Genomic DNA, 25,607 nt, shown 5'->3' with positions numbered 1-25,607 from the left:
CAGTTCCATGTTGTGAGTGTGTGGGTGTGCCTGGGACGGTGTGTGTGAGAGTCACTGTGTCTGTGAGTGGGACTGATATCCAGTTCCATGTTGTGAGTGTGTGGGTGTGCCTGGGACGGTGTGTGTGAGAGTCACTGTGTCTGTGAGTGGGGCTGATATCCAGTTCCATGTTGTGAGTGTGTGGGTGTGTCTGGTACGGTGTGTGTGAGAGTCACTGTGTCTGTGAGTGGGACTGATATCCAGTTCCAGTTCCATGTTGAGAGTGTGTGGGTGTGTCTGGGACGGTGTGTGTGAGAGTCACTGTGTCTGTGAGTGGGACTGATATCCAGTTCCATGTTGTGAGTGTGTGGGTGTGTCTGGTACGGTGTGAGAGAGAGTCACTGTGTCTGTGAGTGGGACTGATATCCAGTTCCATGTTGTGAGTGTGTGGGTGTGTCTGGTACGGTGTGTGTGAGAGTCACTGTGTCTGTGAGTGGGGCTTATATCCAGTTCCAGTTTATTTGACTCTCCACAATCTTCCCTCCAAAAATTATCACTTTACATTTCTGTGTGAAATCTCATCTGTTCTGAGTTTGCTGATTTCACCAGCCTGTCTAACTGCTCCTGAAATCTGTTCCTGTCATCCTCACCGTTCCTGATTCATTTCTTTCAGGAGGAAGCTTGTCGGAAGAGAAGGTAGGACATGTTCTTTACTGAAACTCTGCAATTTAGTAAAATAAACCCAGGAAATTGTTATTATGGTTTATTTATTGGCTGTTGTCACAACATTAAATGGTCGTTCATTGGGCCACGAAAACTCAGCATATTGTTCAAGGGTGAAAACTTTATAACTGCCTTTATTACAATGATTTTACACAACTACAATATTGTAATAAATAACCGGGAATTGTAAATAATACAACCTGGTTCCCAGGCAGGAAGTGATCACTTATCTGGTGTTGGCTGTCAGTGTCTGTGACCTTCCCACTGACCCTGAGAGAGCCACACGGTCCATGTATCCAAGCAGTGTGTCACCCATGTCCCTGCATGGAGCCTGACCAAACTGAGAAAGTCTCACGTTAAAGGGGGAATGGGTTCTATTTTTATACTAAATACAAACTAACTCTGTGTCCTTAACAACCACAACAGTAAACACTTGTATTTATATAGTACCTTTAATGTAATATAAGACCCAAAGGACTTTCACAGGAGTGTTATAAAGTAAATTGACACAGAGCCAAATAAGGAAATATTAATACAGATGACGGAGGTGGGTTTTACAGAGCGTCTTAAAGGTAGAAAGAGGAAAAGAGAGATCGACAGGATCAGGGAGTGAATTCCAGAGCTCAGGACGGCAGCTGAAGGTCCAGCTCCCAATGGGGGAGTGACTAAAATCAGAGATGTTGAAGGTGCTGGAAGTGGAGGAGAGCAGGATTCTGGGAGAGTTGTGGGGCCCAGGGATTGCAGAATTAGATATTCAGCTTTGGAATCTTTTCAGCCTTTGTCTTTGTTCTACAAACTTTGTTTATAACGCAGCAAGTGGACAGGCTGAATGTTTATCATTGAGATATCCCGGTGACTAATCTGTTATCAGGTTTTGAATCTTTTTCGGGACATGGCTGTTTCCATTGTCTGTCCTTGAATTTCCAGGTTATCCCTTTCTCAGTTAGAGAAACAAGATTAACATTTCACTTTGTACATTTTCTCCATCATCAAAAATGCTGCAAATCTGACCATTTAAATAAGTTCTAAAATCTTCTAACAAAGTCAAATTCATCGCATCATTTTTACCATTTACAGGATCAGTGATGAGATTCACGTGCTCTCAGTATCTGCTGCTGCCCTGTCTGTCGGGAAGTACAAAGACCTTTTACAGTACAGAGCGTGGAGAGAGATGATCACCTTCATTAACCCCGGTAAAACTCTGATATTAATCTTCCTGATTGTACATCCAGTTCTGAATAAACTAAATGGGCTCCACGTTTCCAGATTAAATACTCACATTTCCGGTTGTTAATATCTGGATTCTCCCCATTCTCAGACTCCTGTTTCTGTGGGTTCCTCTGGGGAAGTGTCTGAAACCATCATCACTGTGTGTCAAAGCAGTGAAGGGATCTGTATAACCAGAGGAACAGAGCACCAATCTCAGGATGTGAAATAGAATTGCTCCAGGAGACTGGACTGGTCTCGTCTGTCGTTCTGGGAAACATTTTTTATTATCATTTCTCAGGAAGGCACACAGACATTAGAGAGCAAGTGTTAAACAGCAGATCATCTGTTGGGTGGAATTGGGCACCTTCATCAAGAGGAGGGGCTGCAGAAACTGCGAGTCTGCACTGGATAAGGGAGGGAGTGTGGTGATCTTATTGAAATGTTCAAGGCTCAAAACAGAAGGGAGAATATAAACATCTCCAGGTTTAACACAGTCACAGGGTCCAGATTAAAGTAGGTACAGCTTTAAATCTAGAATAGGGAGGGTGACAGGGCAGTTTGGGTTGAGTGAGGTTGCGTTTTTGAGTGACTCCATTGAGGTAGTGAACCAGTGAATCCACCGCTCACTCTATGAATTTGATCAGAGGCCCAATCCATTCTGAGTGCTGATCTTCAGAACAATATCACTGCCCAGTTTCCCACTGGTTTGCAGTGTGGGAAAATGTTCTGTGGTTCCTGAGGAGGGGACAGGAGACAAGAAATCCGACTCCGGTAAGGGAATGACATGAATATACAGCAGGGGTGAGAGAGAAAGGAGCGGTGAGCAGCAGTAAGAAAAATAACTCACCTCCTTGTCACAGAGAAACCATCAAAAGCTGCCTTCATTCCCGCAGTGTGAGCCTAAACACTTCCCAACCAGTGGAATCATTCTGAGGAACAGTCACTGATTGAATGTAGAAAATGAGAAAACCAATTTCCAAACAACAAGATCACAGGAACAGCACTGTGACGATGATGAAGCTTTCTGTCTTGATGATGTCGTTTGGGGTATAAATATTATGATGTGGAGATGCCGGCGTTGGACTGGGGTGAACACAGTAAGAGTTTTAACAACACCAGGTTGAAGTCCAACAGGTTTATTTGGTAGCAAATACCATTAGCTTTTGGAGCGCTGCTCCTTCGTCAGATGGAGTGTAAATCTGCTCTCAAACAGGGCACAGAGACAAAATCAAGTTACAGAATACTGATTAGAATGCAAAACTCTATAGCCAACCAGGCCTTAAAGATACAGACAATGTGAGTGGAGGGAGCATTAAGCACAGGTTAAAGAGATGTGTATTGTCTCCAGACAGGACAGCCAGCAAGTCCAGGAGGCAAGCTGTGGGGGTTACTGATAATGTGACATAAACCCAACATCCCGGTTTAGGCCGTCCTCATGTGTGCGGAACTTGGTTATCAGTTTCTGCTCAGCGACTCTGCGCTGTCGTGTGTCGTGAAGGCCGCCTTGGAGAACGCTTATCCGAAGATCAGAGGCTGAATGCCCGTGACCGCTGAAGTGCTCCCCCACAGGAAGAAAACAGTCTTGCCTGGTGATTGTCGAGCGGTGTTCATTCATCCGTTGTCGTAGCGTCTGCATGGTTTCCCCAATGTACCATGCCGCAGAACATCCTTTCCTGCAGCGTATCAGGTAGACAACGTTGGCCGAGTTGCCAGAGTAGGTACCGTGTACCTGGTAGATGGTGTCCTCACTTGAGATGATGGCATCTGTGTCGATGATCCGGCACGTCTTGCAGAGGTTGCTGTGGCAGGGTTGTGTGGTGTCGTGGTCACTGTTCTCCTGAAGGCTGGGTAGTTTGCTGCGGACAATGGTCCGTTTGAGGTTGTGCGGTTGTTTGAAGGCAAGAAGTGGGGGTGTGGGGATGGCCTTGGCGAGATGTTCGTCTTCATCAATGACATGTTGAAGGCTCCGGAGGAGATGCCGTAGCTTCTCCGCTCCGGGGAAGTACTGGACGGCGAAGGGTACTCTGTCCACTGTGTCCCGTGTTTGTCTTCTGAGGAGGTCGGTGCGGTTTTTCGCTGTGGCGCGTCGGAACTGTCGATCGATGAGTCGAGCGCCATATCCTGTTCTTATGAGGGCATCTTTCAGCGTCTGGAGGTGTCTGTTGCGATCCTCCTCATCCGAGCAGATCCTGTTTATACGGAGGGCTTGTCCGTAGGGGATGGCTCCTTTAACGTGTTTAGGGTGGAAGCTGGAGAAGTGGAGCATCGTGAGGTTATCCGTGTAGCCAACCTCACGATGCTCCACTTCTCCAGCTTCCACCCTAAACACGTTAAAGAAGCCATCCCCTACGGACAAGCCCTCCGTATACACAGGATTTGCTCGGATGAGGAGGATTGCAACAGACACCTTCAGATGCTGAAAGATGCCCTCATAAGAACAGGATATGGCGCTCAACTCATCGATCGACAGTTCCGACGCGCCACAGCGAAAAACCGCACCGACCTCCTCAGAAGACAAACACAGGACACGGTGGACAGAGTACCCTTCGTCATCCAGTACTTCCCCGGAGCGGAGAAGCTACGGCATCTCCTCCGGAGCCTTCAACATGTCATTGATGAAGACGAACATCTCGCCAAGGCCAGCCCCACACTCGCACTTCTTGCCTTCAAACAACCGCACAACCTCAAACGGACCATTGTCCGCAGCAAACTACCCAGCCTTCAGGAGAACAGTGACCACGACACCACACAACCCTGCCAGAGCAACCTCTGCAAGACGTGCCGGATCATCGACACGGATGCCATCATCTCACGTGAGAACACCATCCACCAGGTACACGGTACATACTCTTGCAATTCGGCCAACATTGTCTACCTGATACGCTGCAGGAAAGGATGTCCCGAGGCATGGTACATTGGGGAAACCATGCAGACGCTACGACAACGGATGAATGAACACCGCTCGACAATCACCAGGCAAGACTGTTCTCTTCCTGTGGGGGAGCACTTCAGCGGTCACGGGCATTCAGCCTCTGATCTTCGGGTAAGCGTTCTCCAAGGCGGCCTTCACGACACACGACGGCGCAGAGTCGTTGAGCAGAAACTGATAGCCAAGTTCCGCACACATGAGGACAGCCTGAACCGGGATATTGGGTTCATGTCACACTATCGGTAACCCCCACAGCTTGCCTGGACCTGCAGAATCTTACTGGCTGTCCTGTCTGGAGACAATACACATCTCTTTAACCTGTGCCTAATGCTCTCTCAACTCACATTGTCTGTATCTTTAAGACCTGGTTGGCTGCAGAGATTCGCATTCTAATCAGTATTCTGTAACTTGATTTTGTGTCTCTGTGTCCTGTTTGGGAGCAGATTTCCACTCCATCTGACGAAGGAGCAGCGCTCCGAAAGCTGATGGTATTTGCTACCAAATAAACCTGTTGGACTTTAACCTGGTGTTGTTAAAACTCTTACTGTATAAATATTAGACAGGAAACAGAGCGAATAAACTCCTTACATAATTTCCAATGGGGTTTCCAGTGGTCCCTTTAAGACCAGTGATTAAACCATTGTATAGACTGTTCCTCTGGGTGGGGCATCACCATTCAGTGGAAGATCCAGATTGTATTGAGACTCCAGGTATATCAAATGTCTCCAGTTTGGATAGAAAATGAGGCTTCTCCTTGTGTTTAGTGTGGGAATACTGAATACCTATTTTGCTGCTGCGACATTATTGTGGGGGTTTGATCTCTGCTGTTCTTTATATTCTGACCAGTCACCTGACACACCAGTCATCTTTGGTCAGTAATCTGTTTTTTCCTTATATTTTATACTTTCCTTCACTTCTTTAGTGAATCACGGATGGTGGGTCCTCCCGTTAGGGATTTTCTTTCCAGTAGGAATATACTTATTCTGAATACTCTGACATATCCCCTTCAATGTCTGCCATTGCTTGTCTATTGATGTAGAAGACCATAAGACATAGGAGCAGAGTTAGGCCACTCGGCCCATCGAGTCTGCTCCGCCATTCAATCATGGCTGATTTTTTTCCATCCCCATTCTCCTGCCTTTTCCCCATCACCCCTGATCCCCTTATTAATCAAGAACCTATCTATCTCTGTCTTAAAGACACTCAACGACCCGGCCTCCACAGCCTTCTGTGGCAAAGAGTTCCACAGATTCACCACTCTCTGACTGAAGAAGTTCCTCCTCATCTCTGTTTTAAAGGATCGTCCCTTTAGCCTGAGGTTGTGCCTCTGGTTCTAGTTTTTCCTACTAGTGGAAACATCCTCTCCACGTCCACTCTATCCAGGCCTCGCAGTATCCTGTAAGTTTCAATAAGATCCCACCTTATCCTTCCAAACTCCAACGAGTGCAGACCCAGTATCCTCAACTGCTCTTCATTCCAGGGATCATTCTTGTGAACCTCCTCTGGACCCTTTCCAAGGTCAGCACATCCTTCCTTAGATATGGGGACCAAAACTGCTCACAATACTCCAAATGGGGTCTGACTAGAGCCTTATACAGCCTCAGAAGTACATCCCTGCTCTTGTATTCTAGCCCTCTCGACATGAATGCTAACATTGCATTTGCCTTCCTAACTGCCGACTGGACCTGCACGTTAACCTGAAGAGAATCTTGAACAATGACTCCCAAGTCCCTTTGTGCTTCTGATTTCCGAAAAGCATTTTCCTATTTAGAGAATAGTCTCTGCTTCCATTCCTCCTTCCAAAGTGCACAACCTCTCACTTTTCCACATTGTATTCCATCTGCCACTTCTTTGCCCACTCTCCTAACCTGTCCAAGTCCTTCTGCAGCCCCTCTGCCTCCTCAATACTACCTGTCCCTCTACATATTTTTGTATCTTCCGCAAACTTTGCAACAGTGCCTTCAGATCCTTCCTCCAAATCGTTAATGTATATTGTGGAAAGCTGTGGCCCCAGCACTGACCCCTGAGGCACATCACTAGTCACCGGCTGCCATCCTGAGAAAGACCCTTTTATCCCCACACTCTGCCTTCTGCCAGTCAACCAATCCTCTATCCGTGCCAGGATCTTACCCTTAATACCACGGGCACTAAACTTATTACACAGTCTCCTATGTGGCACCTTGTCAAAGGCCTTCACGAAATCTAAATAAATCATGTCCACTGGCTGTCCTTTATCTAACTTCCTGGTTACCTCCTCAAAGAACTAACAGATTTGTCAGACATGACCTCTCCTTGACAAAGCCGTGCTGACTCAGTCCTATTTTATCATGCACTTCCAAGGACTCTGTAATCTCATCTTTAATAATGGACTCTAAAATCTTGCCAATGACCGAAGTCAGGGCTAACCGGCCTATAATTCCCATCTGCTGCCTCCCTCCCTTCTTAAACAGCGGTGTTACATTAGCTACTTTCCAGTCCTCTGGGACCCTCCCTGCCTCCAGTGATTCCTGAAAGATCGCCACCAATGCCTCCACAATTTCCTCAGCTATCTCTTTTAGAACGCTGGGGTGTAGTCCATCCGGTCCAGGTGGATTTATCCACCTTCAGACCTTTCAGTTTCCCCAGAACCTTCTCCTTAGTGAGGCCACTACACTCACCTGTGCCCCCTGACTCTCCTGGGGCTCTGGCATCCCACTGGTGTCTTCCACTGTGAAGACTGGTGCAAAGTAACTATTCTTTTCCTCTGCCATTGCTTTGTTTCCTATTATTACCTCTCCAGCTTCATTTTCCAGTGGCCCAATGGCTATTTTTGCCTCTCTTATCTTTTATATGTTGAAAAAAACTCTTCCTATCTTCTTCTATATTACTAGATAGATTACACACATTTCATCTTCTCCCCCCCTTATTGCTTTTTTAGTTGTCCACTGCTCACTTTGAAAGGCATCCCAATAATCCTTGCCACTTTGTATGCTTTTTCTTTTATGCTGTCCTTGACTTCCCTCGTCAGCCACGGATGCCTCGTCCTCCTCTTTGCATGTTTCTTCCTCCTTGGGATGAATCCCTGAGCCTGGTGTCCCAGTTCACTACAGCTAGCTCAGCTTTCATGGCAACATAGTTGCTCCTATATAAGTTTAAAATACTGATCTTAGACCCACTCCTTTCCCTTTCAAACTCAATCATATTGTAGTTGCTGCTACCTGGGCTGCCTTCACTCTGAGTTCATTAACTATTCCCATCACATTACACAGTATCAATCTAATATAACCTACTCTCTGGTTAGTTCCAGAACGTGCTGCTGTAAGAAACTATCTCGAAAGAATTCTATGAACTCCTCATACAGGCAACTACAACCAATCTGATTTTTCCAGTTTATATGTAGATTAAAATCATCCACGATTGTTATTGTCCCTTAAGCAGAAGCACCCAATATTTCTTCTGATATACTCTGGCCCACATTGTGATCACAGCTGGGGGTGAGGGGGGGGGGTGGGGCGGGGGGGGGTGAGGGTGGGGAGGCTGTAGACCACTCTTATTATTGACTTCTTTCCCCTGCTATTCCTCATCTCCATCCAAACCAATTTTACATCCTGATCTCCTGAACCAAGGTCACCTCCAGCTATTGCACCAATGCCAACCTTGAGTGCTACCCCTCCACCTTTAGCTTCCTATTCTTCTTGAATGTCATTAAATGTTATCCTTTCCTCCTGCAGCTGGGTCTCTGTAATGTTATCAGATCATATTCATTTACTTCAATGTGTGTTATCAATTTGTTGACTTTGTTATGAATGCTGTGTGCATTCAGATACAAAGCCTTTAGTTTTATCTTTTTATTATCTTTGTACCACCTAGTCTTGACTATTGGTGCGTTCTGAGGTTTTATATCTTTGTCCATTCCTGATATTTTGTGATCCTCATTTCCCATATTATTATGATGCTTTCCTGCTTTGAATCTACCCCTGGATTTGCCACATATACTCAAGGTAGATCCTTCACCCTCCAAGTTTAATTTAAAGCCCTCTTTACTTCTAGTTATGTGATTTACAAGGACATTCATCCCAGTATAGTTCAGGTGTAGACCATCCTAACAATCAGGCAGCGTGCCTTAACGACTATCGTCCAGTGGCTCTGACGTCCATTATTATGAAGTGCTTCGAATGGTTAGTCATGGCATGAATCAATTCCGGCCTCCAGATTGCCTGGATCCACGACAGATCATCTACTGCCGCAACAGGTCCACAACGGATCACATCTTCCTTGCCCTAAACTCAACCCTGGAACACCTGGATGACAAAGACACCTGTGTCAGACCCCTTCAACATGTCAGCCTTCAACACCAGTATTCCTACAAAACTCAGTGTGATACAGACTGATAGGCTGGAGGAGGTTGATGTTCTGAGGGAAGATGTATTAACAATTTTGAAAAAGCTGAGGGTTGATAAGTCCCCTGGGCCAGATGGGATATATCCTAGGATTCTTTGGGAGGCAAGAGATGAGATTGCAGAGCCTTTGACTTTGATCTTTGGGTCCTCACTGTCCATGGGGATAGTGACAGAGGACTGGAGAGTGGCAAATGTTGTTCCTCTGTTCAAGAAAGGAAATAGGAATGACCCTGGTAATTATAGGCCGGTTAGGCTTACTTCGGTGGTCGGTAAGTTAATGGAAAAGGTCCTGAGGGATAGGATTTATGACCATTTGGAAAGATGCAGCTTAATCCGGGATAGTCAACACGGATTCGTGAAGGGTAAGTCTTGCCTCACAAATTTGATTGAATTCTTTGAGGAGGTAATGAAGTGTGTTGATGAAGGTAGAGCAGTTGATGTCGTATACATGGATTTTAGTAAGATGTTTGATAAGGTTCCCCATGGTCGGCTCATGAAGAAAGTAAGGAGGTGAGGGATAGAGGGAAATTTGGCCAATTGGATAAGTAACTGGCTATCTCATAGAAGACAGAGGGTGGTGTTAGATGGAAAATTTTCAGACTGGAGACCAGTTACCAGCGGTGTACCACAGGGATCAGTGCTGGGTCCTCTGCTATTTGTGATTTTTATCAATGATTTGGAGGAGGGGGCTGAAGGGTGGATCAGTAAATTTGCTGATGACACCAAGATTGGTGGAGTAGTGGATGAGGTGGAGGGCTGTTGTAGGCTGCAAAGAGACATTGATAGGATGCAGAGCTGGGCCGAAAAATGGCAGATGGAGTTTAACCCTGATAAGTACGAGGTGATTCATTTTGGTAGGACAAATTTGAATGCGGATTACAGGGTCAACGGCAGGGTTCTGAGGAATGTGGAGGAACAGAGAGATCTTGGGGTTCATATCCACAGATCTCTGAAGGTTGCCACTCAAGTGGATAGAGCCGTGAAGAAGGCCTATAGTGTGTTTGCGTTTATTAACAGGAGGTTTGAGTTTAAGAGCCGTGGGGTTCTGCTGCAACTGTACAGGACCTTGGTGAGACCACATTTGGAATATTGTGTGCAGTTCTGGTCACCTCACTATAAGAAGGATGTGGAAGCATTGGAGAGAGCGCAGAGGAGATATACCAGGATGCTACCTGGTTTGGAGGGTAAGTCTTATGAGGAAAGGTTGAGGGAGCTAGGGCTTTTCTCTTTCGAGCGGAGGAGGATGAGAGGTGACTTAAGAGAGGTTTATCAGATGATGAGGGGGTTAGATAGAGTGGACGTTCAGAGACTATTTCCTCGGGTGGATGTAGATGCTACGAGGGGGCATAATTATAAGGCTCATGGTGGGAGATATAGGAGGGATGTCCGAGGTAGGTTCTTTACTGAGAGTGGTTGGGGTGTGGAATGGACTGCCTGCTGTGATAGTGGAGTTGGACACTTTCGGAACTTTCAAGCAGTTATTGGATAGGCACATGGAGCACACCAGGATGATAGGGAGTGGGATAGCTTGATCTTGGTTTCGGACAAAGCTCAGCACAACATCAAGGGCCGAAGGGCCTGTACTGTGCTGTACTGTTCTGTGTTCTATAGAACATGGAAAAAATACAGCACAAACAATCCCTTCGGCCCACAAGTTGTGCCGGTCATGTCCCCACCTCCCGAGGCTTATATATAGGCTTACCTATAACCCTCAATCCTATGAAGTTCCATGTACTCATCCAGTAGGCTCTTAAAAGACCCTATCGAGTTTGCCTCCACCACCACTGACGGCAGCCGATTCCACTCACCCACCACCCTCTGTGTGAAAAACTTCCCCCTGTCATCTCCTCTGTACCTCCTCCCCAGCACCTTAAACCTGTGTCCTCTCGTACCAGCCATTTCAGCCCTGGGAAAAAGCCTCCGAGAATCCACCCGATCTATACCTCTCAACATCTTGTACACCTCTATCAGGTCACCTCTCATCCTTCGTCTCTCCAAGGAGAAAAGACCGAGCTCCCTCAGCCTATCCTCATAAGGCATGCCAACCAATCCAGGCAACATCCTTGTAAATCTTCTCTGCACCCTTGCAATCATTTCCACATCCCTCCTGTAATGAGGCGACCAGAACTGAGCACAGTACTCTAAGTGGGGTCTGACGAGGGTCTTATAAAGCTGCATCATTATCTCCCAACTCCTAAACTCAATCCCTTGATTGATGAAGGCCAGCACACCATACGCCTTCTTAACCACCTCCTCTACCTGCGAGGCCGATTTAAGAGTCCTATGGACCCGGACCCCAAGGTCCTTCTGATCCTCTACACTGCTAAGAGTCTTACCCTTGATATTATACTCCTTCATCCCATTTGACCTGCCAAAATGGACCACTACACATTTATCCAGGGTGAAGTCCATCTGCCACTTCTCCGCCCAGTCTTGCATCCTATCTATGTCACGCTGCAGCTTCTGACATCCCTCCAAACTATTCACAACACCACCAACCTTCGTGTCGTCAGCAAACTTACCAACCCATCCCTCCACTTCCTCATCCAGGTCATTTATGAAAATGACAAACAGCAAGGGTCCAAGAACAGATCCCTGGGGCACTCCACTGGTGACCGACCTCCATTCATAAAAAGACCCATCTACAACCACTCTCTGCCTTCTGCAGGCAAGCCTATGTTCTGTGTTCATCTCCAGACTCTGTGGCCGAGGGCTTGGTTCCTCCCTCTGCGACTGGATTCTAGAATTCCTCAAGGAAGGGTCAGTCATCTCAGCTCCAGGACATCTCTGCAGGAGTCCCTCAGGGTAGTGTCCAAGGCCCAACAATCCTCAGCTGCTTCATCAATGACCCTCCCTCCGTCATAAGGTCAGAAGTGGGGATGTTCGCTGATGATTGCACAATGTTCAGCACCATTCACCACTCCTCAGATACTGAAGCAGTCCATGTTCAAACGCAGCAAGATCTGGACAATATCCAGGCTCGGGCTGACAAGTGGCAAATAACATTCACGCCACACAAATGCCAGGCAATGACCATCACCAATAAGAGACACTCTAACCATCGCTCCTTGACATTCAATGGTGTAACCATCACTGAATCCTCCACTGTAAACATCCTGGGGGTTACCATTGACCAGAAACTCAACTGGACTCACCACATAAACACAGTGGCTACAAGAGCAGGTCAGAGGCTGGGAATACTGTAGCGAGTAACTCACCTCCTGACTCCCCAAAGCCTGTCCACCATCTACAAGGCACAAGTCAGGAGTGTGATGGAATATTCCCCACTTGCCTGGATGGGTGCGGCTCCAACAACACTTGAGAAGCTTGACACCATCCAGGACAAAGCAGCCTACTTGATTGGCACCACATCGACAAACATTCAATCCCTTCACCGCTGACGCTCAGTAGCAGCAGTGTGTACTATCTACAAGGTGCACTGCAGCAATTCACCAAAGATCCTTAGACAGCACCTTCCAAACCCACAACCACTTCCATCTAGAAGGACAAGGGCAGCAGATACATGGGAACACCCCCACCTACAAGTTCCCCTCCAAGCCACTCATCATCCTGACTTGGAAATATATCGCTGTTCCTTTGCAGTCGCTGGGTCAAAATCCTGGAATTCCCTCCCTAACGGCATTGTGGGTCAACCCACAGAACATGGACTGCAGCAATTCAAGAAGGCAGCTCACCACCACCTTCTCAAGGGCAACTAGGGATGGGCAATAAATGCTGGCCAGCCAGTGACGCCCATGTCCCATGAACGAATAAAAAGAGCACACACCCAGAGCACAATCAGTAAGGATCGGCAACAAACACCTCCTCCATGACCATCCCCAACACCGGTGCCCCACAAGGCTGTGTTCTCAGCCCCCTACTATACTCCTTATACACCTATGACTGTGTGGCCAAATTCCCATCCGACTCGGTTTCAAGTTTGCTGATGACACCATCATAGTGGGTTGGATCTCAAACAATGACGAGACAGAGTACAGGAATGAGATAGAGAATCTGGTGAACTGGTGCGGCAACAATAATCTCTCCCTCAATGTCAGTAAAACGAAGGAGATTGTCATCGATTTCAGGAAGCGAAGTGGAGGACATTCCCCTGTCTACAACACAAGTGATGAAGTGGAAATGGTCAAGTGCTTCATGTTTTTAGATGTCCACATCACCAACAACCTGTCCTGGTCCCCCCATGCCAACACTATAGTTAAGAAAGCCCCACCCACGCTTCTACTTTCTCAGAAGACTAAGGGAAATTTGGCATGTCAGCCACGGCTCTCACCAACGTTTACAGATGTACCATAGAAAGTATCCTTTCTGGATGTATCACAGCTTGGTATGGGCTCCTGCTCTGCCCAAGGCCGCAAGAAACTACAAAGGGTTGTGAACAAAGCCCAGTCCATCATGCAAACCAGTCAAATGTAACGCCACTGTTTAAAAAAAGGAAGTAGACCAAAGGCAGGTGACTATAGGCCGGTTTGCTTAACATCTGTAATGGGGAAAATGCTTGAATCTATCATCAAGGAAGAAATATTGAGACATCCGGATATAAATTGTCCCATTGGGAAGACGCAGCATGGGTTCATGAAGGGCAGGTCATGTTTATCTAATTTACTGGAATTCTTTGGGAACATTACGTGCGCGGTGGACAATGGGGAACCTGTGGATGTGGTGTATCTGGATTTCCAGAAGGCATTTGACAACATGCCGCACCAAAGACTGCTGCATAAGATAAAGGTGCACGGTGTTACGGGTAATGTATTAGCGTGGATAGAGGATTGGTTAACAACAGAAAGCAAAGAGTGGGGGTAAATGGGTGTTTTTCTGGTTGGCGATCAGTGACTAGTGGTGTGCCTCAGGGATCAGTGTTGGGACCGCAATTGTTTACGATTTACATAGATGATTTGGAGTTGGGGACCAAGTGTAGTGTGTCAAAATTCACGGATGACACTAAGATGAGTGACAGAGCAAAGTGTGCAGAGGACGCTGAAAGTCTGCAAAGGGATATAGATAGTTTAAGTGAGTGAGCGAGGGTCTGGCAGATGGAGTACAATGTTGGTATGTGAGAGAGTTCATCCATCTTGGTAGGAATAACTGCAAACTGGACTATTATTTAAATGGTTAAAAGTTGCAGCATGCTGCTGTGCAGAGGGACCTGGGTGTCCTTGTGCATGAATTGCAAAAAGTTGGTTTGCAGGTGCAGCAGGGAATTAAGAAAGCAAATGGAATTTTGTCCTTCATTGCGAGAGCGATGGAGTTTAAAAACAGGGAGGTTATGTTGCAGCTGTATCAGGTGCTGATGAGGCCACACCTGGAGTACTGTGTACAGTTTTGGTCTCCTTACTTGAGAAAGGATGTACTGGCATTGGAGGAGGTGCAGAGGAGATTCACTGGGTTATATTCTGGAGTTGAGAGGGTTGGCTTATGAGGAGACACTTACTGGACTGGGACTATACTCATTGGAATTCAGAAGAATGAGGGGGGATCTTATAAAAACATATAAGATTATGAAGGGAATAGAGGAGATAGAAGCAGGGAGGTTGTTTCCACTGGCGGGTGAAATTAGAACTAGGGGGCATCGCCTCAAAATAAGGGGGAGCAGATTTAGGACTGAGTTGAGGAAGAACCTCTTCGCCTAAGGGTTGTGAATCTGTGGAATTCCCTGCCCAGTGAAGCAGTTGAGGCTACCTCATTGAGTGTTTTTAAGGCAAGGATAGATACATTTTTGAACAGTAAAGGAATTACAGGTTATGGTGAGCGAGCGGGTAAGTGGAGCTGAGTCCACGGAAAGATCAGCCATGAGCTTATTGAATGACAGAGCAGGCTCGAGGGGCCAGATGACTTACTCCTGCTCCTAGTTCTTATGTTCTCCCATCCATTGACTCTGTCTCCACTTCCCACTGTCTCGGGAAAGCAGCCAGCATAATCAAGGACTCCGTGCATTTGTTAAAAATGTTTGAGCTGTTTACAATCTGTGTGGATGAAAGCAAGGGCTGCAGAGTGAATGAACAGACAGACCATGGCACCATGATACAGGAAGGCAGTCAAATGGGAGACAGCAAACAGGAATGTGGTGGCAGTCGGGGACAATATAGTGAGGGACACAGACACTGTTCTCAGCAGCAAAGAGCGAGAGTCCAGATGGCTGTGTTGCCTGCCCAGTGCGCGGACATTCTCTCTTCCATTGGGAAAAAGATACAATAGTCTAGGATAATGTTGGTCACTTACCAACCGACTCAAGAACAGCTTCTTCCCTGCTGTCATCAGACTTTTGTACAGACCGACCTTATATGAAGCTGATCTTTTTCTTCACCCCATCTGTAACTGAAACACTATATTCTGCATCCTATCCTTTCCTTCTCCCATATGTACTCTATGAACAGTATGCTTTGTCTGTACAGCGCATAAGAAACAATACTTTTCACTGTTTACTAATACATGTGACAATAAATCAAATCAATACAACCCGACTCGCTGCAATACTGGTGCCAATGCCCATGATCCAGAACCCATTGCTCCCACACCAGTCTTTGAACATTCATCTCTGTAATCTGATTGTCCCTCTGACAATTTACATGGAGCTCAGGTAATAATCCAGAGATTATTACCTTTGAGGTTCTGCTTCTTAATTTGGTCCCGAGCCTCTCATGGTGACTGTGCCCTTTGCAGACATCCCAATTATCCCTGCTTGCGTGACCACTTCTCTCCGACCTCAGTGTCCCCACCCAGCCCACAATGTCACCCTGATTGAACACTAGTGGAGGAGACCATAAGAACATAAGAAATAGGAGCAGGAGTAGGCCATCTAGCCCCTCGAGCCTGCCCCGCCATTCAATAAGATCATGGCTGATCTGACGTGGATCAGTACCACTTACCCGCCTGATCCCCATAACCCTTAATTCCCTTACCGATCAGGAATCCATCCATCCGCGCTTTAAACATATTCAGCGAGGTAGCCTCCACCACCTCAGTGGGCAGAGAATTCCAGAGATTCACCACCCTCTGGGAGAAGAAGTTCCTCCTCAACTCTGTCTTAAACCGACCCCCCTTTATTTTGAGGCTGTGTCCTCTAGTTTTAACTTCCTTACTAAGTGGAAAGAATCTCTCCGCCTCCACCCTATCCAGCCCCCGCATTATCTTATAAGTCTCCATAAGATCCCCCCTCATCCTTCTAAACTCCAACGAGTACAAACCCAATCTCCTCAGCCTCTCCTCATAATCCAAACCCCTCATCTCAGGTATCAACCTGGTGAACCTTCTCTGCACTCCCTCCAATGCCAATATATCCTTCCTCATATAAGGGGACCAATACTGCACACAGTATTCCAGCTGCGGCCTCACCAATGCCCTGTACAGGTGCATCAAGACATCCCTGCTTTTATATTCTATCCCCTTCGCAATATAGGCCAACATCCCATTTGCCTTCTTGATCACCTGTTGTACCTGCAGACTGGGCTTTTGCGTCTCATGCACAAGGACCCCCAGGTCCCTTTGCACGGTAGCATGTTTTAATTTGTTTCCATTGAGATAGTAATCCCATTTGTTATTATTTCCTCCAAAGTGTATAACCTCGCATTTCTCAACGTTATACTCCATTTGCCATATCCTCGCCCACTCACTCAGCCTGTCCAAATCTCTCTGCAGATCTTCTCCGTCCTCCACACGATTCACTTTTCCACTTATCTTTGTGTCGTCTGCAAACTTCGTTACCCTACACTCCGTCCCCTCCTCCAGATCATCTATATAAATGGTAAATAGTTGCGGCCCGAGTACCGATCCCTGCGGCACGCCACTAGTTACCTTCCTCCAACCGGAAAAACACCCATTTATTCCGACTCTTTGCTTCCTGTCGGATAGCCAGTCCCCAATCCACTTTAACACACTACCCCCAACTCCGTGTGCCCTAATCTTCTTCAGTAGCCTTTTATGGGACGACTTTCTTTGCTTGTCCTGTCTGTCTTTGGTGCTTCCACGGAACACGACCACTGGATCCTCCCACTTATAATGCAAGTTCCTCTCCAGCTCTGAGCACATGCTCTGAACCCTGCACCGGGCAGGCAACACAGCTGTCTGGGCTCTTGCTCTTTGCAGCAGAGAACAGTGTCTGTGCCCCTCACTGTACCTACTGCCGACCACATTCCTGTTTGCTATCCCCCACTGGGCTGCCTTCCTGTACCATGGTACCATGGTCAGTCTGCTCATTCACTCTGCAGCTCTCGCTTTCATCCACACAGATTGTAAGCACCTCAAATCTTTACAGCAAATGCAAAGTGTGAGGCTCCTCCACTCCCCCCAGCTCGGTCCCTTTCCCTGTCACATCCTCCTGACCCTCACTGCTGACAAAACAGATGACCCTATTCTAAGAGGCGTGACCATGTTCTGGAACAAATTGCCCAGGTATTTCTCCCATTCCCTTACATTGTGCAGTGTCTGCAGTTCAGCCTCCTGCTCACTAATTCTGATCTGGAACTCCTCCAGCTGCTTACACTTTCTGCAGATGTGTTTGTCATGGATCACCTGGGTGTCCAAAATCCCACATTCCACAGCTGCAACATAACACCTGTCCTGCCCTTGTTCCTGATGTTTTTTAGTTAAATGTAATTAAGTTACTCATTTAATTAACTTAGAATAATTCCAACAATAACCACATTTCTTTCCCCTGTGCATTGCATTCCCACATGAACCTAATTCACTGCTCACTCAGTCTCTGTCTCATTCCAGTGCAGTTACCTGTCTCCTCATGCACCTCTTACTGCTCATGCAGTTTGAAAGGCGTGTCTTTTTTATAGACCATCTGATGAGTTGCTTGCTAGTTTTACTTCCTGCTGCACTGATTAACACTCATGAACCAACTGCTTTCAGGTGATTGACAGATAACTGCCACTCCAGGCAGTTCTCGAGTTAACATCAAAGCAGGAGGAGGCCATTCAATATCAATATCCTGATTACCCCTTTCCCCCCAATATCCCTCGATCCCTTTAGCCCCAAGACCTATATCTAATTTCTTCTTGAAATCACACAACATTTTGGCCTCAACTACTTTCTGTGGGAGTGAATTCCACACATTCACCACCCTCTGGGTGAAGACATTTCTCCTCACCTCAGTTCTAAAAGGTTTACCCCTTATCCTCAAACTACAACCCTTAGTTCTTGTCACCTCCATGATTGGGAACATTCTTTCTGAATCTACCAGTGCCTGAATTCTATCAGAATAGAATTCCTGTTTTATCCCAAGTGTTCACAGTGGGATCGAATGATGTCAGGCAGGTGGAGAGATTAGTTTTAGTTTTAATTCCACGGGACATTAGTGAGACCATATCTGGAGCACGGTGAGAGGGTGGAGATCCTTGGAAGCCCCTCTTTGATGTAGATTGTGAATAGCTGGGACCCAAGCACTGATCTTTGTGTTTCCCCACGAGTAACAGGCTGCTCACCTCAAAATGACCCATTTATCCCCACTCTGTGTTTTCTGTCTGTTAACCAGTTCCCACTCCATTCCAGTACATTCCACCACATTCCACCTGCTCTAAAGTTATTTGCTGACCTTTTGTGTGGGACCTTATCAAAAGCTTTCTGAAAATCTAAATACAGCAGATCCACCAGTTACACCTTATCTATTCTGCTATTTCATTCTTCAAACTCTCCACCCAGTTTGTGAAACAAGATTTCCCTTTGATAAATCCCCATTGACTCGGCACAAATTCACCCTTATTGTGGAAGGTTCCAGTTATCACATCATTTGTTATTGACCCAGCATTTTCCCTCTGACTGTCAGCCCAACAAGTCTTTCATTCCCAAATGTGAGGTCATCCATTTTGGTAGGAATAACAGCAAAATGGATTATTATTTAAATGGTAAAAAATTGCAGCATGCTGCTGTGCAGAGGGACCTGGGTGTCTTTGTGCAGGAATCTCAAGGAGTTGGTTTGCAGGTGCAGCAGGTAATTAAGAAGGCAAATGGAATTTTGTCCTTCATTGCGAGAGGGATGGCGTTTAAAAACAGCGAGGTCACCTTGCAGCTGTATAAGGTGCTGGTGAGGCCACACCTGGAGTACTGTGTACAGTTTTGGTCTCCTCACTTAGAACATAGAACATAGAACAGTACAGCACAGAACAGGCCCTTCGGACCACGATGTTGTGCCGAGCTTTATCTGAAACCAGGATCAAGCTATCCCACTCCCGATCATCCTGGTGTGGTCCATGTGCCTATCCAATAACCGCTTAAATGTTCCTAAAGTGTCTGACTCCACTATCACTGCAGGCAGTCCATTCCACACCCCAACCACTCTCTGCGTAAAGAACCTACCTCTGATATCCTTCCTGTATCTCCCACCACGAACCCTATAGTTATGCCCCCTGGTAATAGCTTCATCCAGCTGAGGAAATAGTCTTTGGACGTTCACTCTATCTATCCCCTTCATCATTTTATAAACCTCTATTAAGTCTCCCCTCAGCCTCCTCCGCTCCAGAGAGAACAGCCCTAGCTCCCTCAACCTTTCCTCATAAGACCTACGCTCCAAACCAGGCAGCATCCTGGTAAATCTCCTCTGCACTCTTTCCAGCGCTTCCACATCCTTCTTATGGTGAGGTGACCAGAACTGCACACAATATTCCAAATGTGGTCTCACCAAGGTCCTGTACAGTTGCAGCAACACCCCACAGCTCTTAAACTCCTTATCAAATTCAGTTTATTCAAAACTGTTAGTACATCCTCCCTCCGAACATCTACTTCCTCCAACCTATTAGCCTGTAACACCTTCTCTTCCTCAAAAACATGGCCCCTCTCCTTGGTGAACACTGAAGAAAAGTATTAATTCATCGCCTCTCCTATCTCTACTGTCTCCATACTCAAGTTCCCACTACTGTCCTTGACCGGCCCTAACCTCACCCTGGTCATTCTTTTATTCCTCACATAAGAGTAAAAAGCCTTGGGGTTTTCCTTGATCCGACCCGCCAAGGACTTCTCATGCCCCCTCCTAGCTCTCCAAAGCCCCTTTTTCAGCTCATTCCTTGCTAACTTGTAACCCTCAATCGAGCCATCTGAACCTTGTTTCCTCATCCCTACATAAGCTTCCCTCTTCCTTTTTACAAGGCATTCCACCTCTTTTGTGAACCATGGTTCCCTCACTCGGCCATTTCCTCCCTGTCTGACAGGGACATACCTATCAAGGACACACAGTATTTGTTCCTTGAAAAAGTTCCACTTTTCATTCGTGCCTTTCCCTGACAGTTTCTGTTCACATCTTATGCCCCCTAATTCTTGCCTAATCGCATCATAATTACCTCTCCCCTAATTATAAACCTTGCCCTGACGTACGGCCCTATCCCTCTCCATTGCAATAACAAAAGACACCGAATTGTGGTCACTATCTCCAAAGTGCTCTCCCACAACTTGGCCCGGTTCATTTCCCAGTACCAAATCCAATGTGGCCCCACCTCTTGTCGGCCTATCCACATATTGTGTCAGGAAACCCTCCTGCACACACTGCACAAAAACTGCCCCATCCAAACTATTCGACCTACAAAGGTTCCAATCAATATTTGGAAAGTTAAAGTCCCCCATGACCCTGTGACCCCCACACCTATCCATAATCTGCTTAGCAATTTCTTCCTCCACATCTCTATTACTATTTGGGGGCCTGTAGCAAACTCCTAACAATGTGACCGCTCCTTTCCTATTTCTAACTTCAGCCCATATTACCTCAGTAGGCAGATCCCTCTCGAAGTGCCTTTCCGTTGCCGTTAAACTATCCTTGATTAACAATGCTACTCCTCCACCTCTTTTACCAGCTTCCCTACACTTACCGAAACATCTATACCCTGGAACGTCCAACAACCATTCCTGTCCTTGTTCTACCCATGTCTCTGTAATGGCCACAACATCGTAGTCCCAAGTACCAATCCACGCCCCAAGTTCATCTACCTTGTTCCGGATGCTCCTTGCATTGAAGTAGACACACTTCAACCCACCTTCCTGTCCACTGGTACCCATCCTCGACACCTTCCCCAATACCTCACTACCCTCAACACTGACTTCCGGACTACAACTCCTTTTCCCACCCCCCTGACAAATTAGTTTAAATCCCCCTGAAGAGCCGTAGCAAATTTCCCCCTCAGGATATTGGTGCCCCTCTGGTTCATGTGCACCCCGTCCTGTTTGTACAGGTCCCACCTTCCCCAGAATGTGTTCCAATTATCCACGTAACTGAAACCCTCCCTCCTACACCATCCCTGCAGCCACATGTTTACCTGCACTCTCTCCCTGTTCCTCAACTCGCTACCACGTGGCACCGGCAACATACCAGAGATGACCACATGTTTTGTCTTGCCTCTCAGCTTCCAGCCCAGCTCCCTAAATTCCTGTTTTAAATCCCCGTCCCTTCTCTTACCTATGTCGTTGGTACCGATGTGTACCACGACTTGTGACTGTTCCCCGTCCCCCTTAAGAATCCGGAAAACACGGTCCAAGATGTCACGGACCCTGGCATCTGGTCGGCAACATACCATCCGTGAGTCTCTTTTGCTGCCACAGAACCTCCTATCTAGCCCTCGAACTAATGAGTCCCCAATAACTATTGCCCACCCGCTCTCCCCCTTACCCTCCCGAGCCACAGGGATGGACTCAGTGCTGGAGATCCGCTCACTGCGGCTCACCACTGGTATGTCGTCCCCCTCAACTGCATCCAAAGCGGAATACTTGTTGCTAAGGGGAACGACCACAGGGGATTCCTGCACTGACTGCTTCCTCCCCGCCCCTCTCACTGTCACCCATCTATTTTCCTTTCCTGGAATAACTATATTCATGAAGCTTCTGTCTATGGCCACCTCTGCCTCCCTAATGATCCTAAGTTCATCCAACTCCAGCTCCAGCTTGAGAAAGGATATACTGGCACTGGAGGGGGTGCAGAGGAGATTCACTAGGTTGATTCCAGAGTTGAGAGGGTTGGCTTATGAGGAGGGACTGAGTAGACTGGGACTATACTCATTGGAATTCAGAAGAATGAGGGGAGATCTTATAGAAACATATAAGATTATGAAGGGAATAGATAAGATAGAAGCAGGGAAGTTGTTTCCACTGGCGGGTGAAACTAGAACTAGGGGGCATAGCCTCAAAATAAGGGGAAGCAGATTTAGGACTGAGTTGAGGAGAAACTTCTTCACACAAAGGGTTATGAATCTGTGGAATTCCCTGCCCAGTGAAGCAGTTGAGGCTACCTCATTGAATGTTTTTAAGGTGAGGATAGATAAATTTTTGAACAGCAAAGGAATTAAGGGTTATGGTGAGCGAGCGGGTAAGTGGAGCTGAGTCCACAAAAAGATCAGCCATGATCTTATTGAATGGGGTCTCATCCAATATTGTAACAGATTTGGGGTCTGGTCTGGTATCGTACCAAGAGAAACTGCAGAACTCCAGGGTAGAGAGGGATCTGGATGTCCTGGTATACAAATCACAAAACGTTAGTCTGTATGTACAGCAAGTAATTAGGAATATAAATGGGATGTTGGTATTTATTGTCGGGAGAATCAAGTATACAAATTGTTCCTGTAGGGGTACAGGGCCTTACTTGCATCTGGAGTAATGTGTACTATTTTGATCTCCTTACTTCAGATCATAAGGCACAAGAACAGATGTAGGCCATTCGGCCCATTGAGTCTGTTCTGCCATTCAATGAGGTCAGGACTGATCTGATGTGATAATCCTCCAACTCCACTTTCCCGCCTTATCCCCATAACCCTGATTCCCTTACTGATTAAAAATCTGTCTACCTCAGCCCTGAAAATATGACCCAGCCTCTACTGCTCTCTGCGGATTCAGTACCTCTGAGAGAGGAAATTCCTCCTCATCTCTGTCTTAAATGGGCACCCCCCCTTACTCTGAGATTATTCCCTCTGGTCCCAGATTCTCCCACAAAGGGGAAAGAACCTCTCAATATCTCCACTGTCAAGCCCCCTGAGAATCCGATATGTATCAATAAGGTCACCTCTCATTCTTCTAAACTCCAATGAGTTCAGGCCCAACCTATTAGCCTCGCTTCATAAGAAAATCCCTCCCTTCCTGGAATCAATCAAATGACCTTTCTCTGGACTGCCTCTAATGCCAGTATATCTTTTCTGCGGTTAGGGGATGAAGACAGTATTCAGGTGTGGTCTAACTAGTGACTTGTCCAGTTCGAGCAGGACCTCCCTATTTTTATACTCCATTCCATTTCAATAAAGGTCATCATTCCATTTCTCTTCCCTAACACTTGGTGAATTTGTGTGCTGGCTGTTTGTGATTTATGCACAAGGACCCCCCAATCCCTCGGTGCTGCAGCTTTCTGCAGTCTTTCTCTATTTAAATAATATTCAGCTCCTTTATTCTTCACTTCACATTTTCCAACATGATGTTTCTTCTGCCAAGTTTTCACCCACGCAGTGAAATGTTTTCTATCCCTCTGTAGACTCTTTGTGTCATCCTCACCACTTGCCTTCACTGATATTTTTGTGTCACCCACTAACTTGGCAATCGTACATTCACTTCCCTCATCCAATCATTCATATAAATAAGAAATGGCCATTGAATTCGAGACTGATTCCTGGCATGAAGTGATTGTCTTGTGATGAAAGCCTGAGCAGGTTGGGTCTCTACCCATTGGAGTTTAGGAGAATGAGAGGAGATCTTATTGAAACATCGAAGACACTGAGGGGACTCGACAGGATTGACGCTGAGTGGATGTTTCTCTTGTCAAGGAGTCTCATACAACGGACAGTTTGAAAATGAGCAATCTCCCATTGAATACAGAGAGGAGGAGATTTTGTTTCCTATCAGAGGGATGATTTGTGTTGGATTTCTCTCCCCCCAGTGAGCAGGGGAGGATGTATCACTGAATATATTGAATCAGATCAGTCCTCATCTTATTGAATGGCAGAGCAGGCTCGAGGGGCCGAATGACCCACTCCTGTTCCGAGTTCTTTTGTTCTGGGAATTGATTTTTAGTGTGACATCTGACAGACTCGGATTGTGTACAATCTGTACGGTGACATCTACACGATGCTTCACAGAGATATCACCTCCCACCCGCTCTCTCCAGCTTTCTCTCCTCCACCTCTGTTCCCTCTCCCTCTCTCCTCAACCTTGACTTTCCCTTCCAGTCCTCTTCTCACTGTCTGGCTTCCCTCTCACAAATTCCCCCTCCCCAACCCCGCGACCTCTCTCTCTCTCCTTCACTCCCTGTCCCTTATGCTTTCCTCTACTCACATACCCCCCCTTCTCCCCCCAAACTTCTTTCCACCCACATTCTCTCCCCCCTTTCCCCCCCTCTCTCTCCTCCCACTCTCCCTTTGTCTCTCTCTTTAATTCCTCTTTTCTTCTTACCTCAATCTGTCCCACAATCTCTCTCCCATTCCCCACAACCACCCCATCTTCCCTATCTCTCTCTCACTCACTGTCTCTCCCGTCTTTCCGCTGTCTTCCCACTTTCCTCCCCTCCCCCTCTCTCCATGCACCCATCACATTCCTGCTCCCACTCTCCCCTCCCCCTCATTCTCCCCTCACCCTCACAAACCTCTCTCCTCTCTCCCTCACTCCTCACCCTCTCTCCCCTCCCCACCCCCTCTCTCTAAATCACTGACTGTGTTATTTTAACTTTCCCCCAGCTCCAGCCTCTCTGACTCTGGATCCGAACACAGCGAACCCCCGGCTCATCCTGTCTGAGGACCGGAGCAGTGTGAGACTCGGAGATGAACAGCAGCCGCTCCCTGACACCCCGGAGAGGTTTGATCGCTGGGCCTGTGTCCTGGGATCAGAGGGATTCACATCAGGGAGACATTACTGGGAGGTGGAGGTGGGGGAGACAGGGTGGAGTCTGGGAGTGGCCCGAGAGTCTGTGAACAGGAAAGGGTTAATCTCCCTGAGCCCTGAGACCGGATTCTGGATTGTGGGGCTGTTTCCCGGAAGAGGTTATCTTGCCGCCACCGACCCCTCATGGACCCCCCTCACCCCGAGTGTGAATCCCCGGAAGATCAGGGTTTCCCTGGACTATGAGGGTGGACAGGTGTCATTTTACAATGCGGACAACATGTCCCATCTCCACACTTTCACCCACACTTTCACTGAGAGAATCTTTCCCATCTTCAATCCGGGATGGAAAATCGGGAAAACCTCGGCCCTGCTGACAATCTGCGGGGTTAAAGGTCACTGACAGATCCATCCCATAATTTCACACCGTCTCCCTGCCTCCTGCCAGCTGTAAACTGATGGAAGCTGTTGATATTGTGGGTATTGTATAGAATTATAATTTACATTGCGGGCTCCATGATTACATTTGTAAAATGATTCTTCAAATAAAACAATCTGAGAATCACTGGAACAGAAACAGTTTTTCTCAAAGAGTCAACATT

At 46.9% G+C, this 25,607-nt stretch overlaps 2 protein-coding genes across 5 annotated transcripts in view; one reads left to right on the top strand and one right to left on the bottom strand.

Moving 5' to 3' along the window:
• Window positions 1-25,579, top strand: part of LOC144486416 (zinc-binding protein A33-like) — a 27,070-nt gene extending 1,491 nt beyond the window's left edge. Inside the window, exons 4-6 of the mRNA XM_078204451.1 lie at window positions 653-675; window positions 1,780-1,895; window positions 24,864-25,579. Of these exons, the coding sequence (XP_078060577.1) occupies window positions 653-675; window positions 1,780-1,895; window positions 24,864-25,408 (684 nt within the window). The 3' untranslated portion in view covers window positions 25,409-25,579. The remainder of the gene's footprint in view (window positions 1-652; window positions 676-1,779; window positions 1,896-24,863) is intronic.
• Window positions 1-25,607, bottom strand: part of LOC144486419 (E3 ubiquitin-protein ligase TRIM39-like) — a 121,905-nt gene that overhangs the window by 79,771 nt on the left and 16,527 nt on the right. For 2 of the 4 annotated variants that reach the window (XR_013496261.1, XM_078204455.1), the window contains exon 3: window positions 1,982-2,094. The gene's annotated coding sequence lies outside the window, so the exon portion shown is untranslated. Of the gene's footprint in view, window positions 1-896; window positions 1,043-1,981; window positions 2,095-25,607 lie in introns of those variants that run through there. The other 2 variants (XR_013496260.1, XR_013496262.1) reach the window with 2 other exon arrangements.

This window comes from Mustelus asterias, unplaced genomic scaffold, assembly GCF_964213995.1.
Source record: "Mustelus asterias unplaced genomic scaffold, sMusAst1.hap1.1 HAP1_SCAFFOLD_334, whole genome shotgun sequence".
Lineage (NCBI taxonomy): Eukaryota > Metazoa > Chordata > Chondrichthyes > Carcharhiniformes > Triakidae > Mustelus > Mustelus asterias.
The sequence above is the reverse complement of the archived record's forward strand: the minus strand, read 5'-3'. Positions and strand labels throughout refer to the sequence as shown.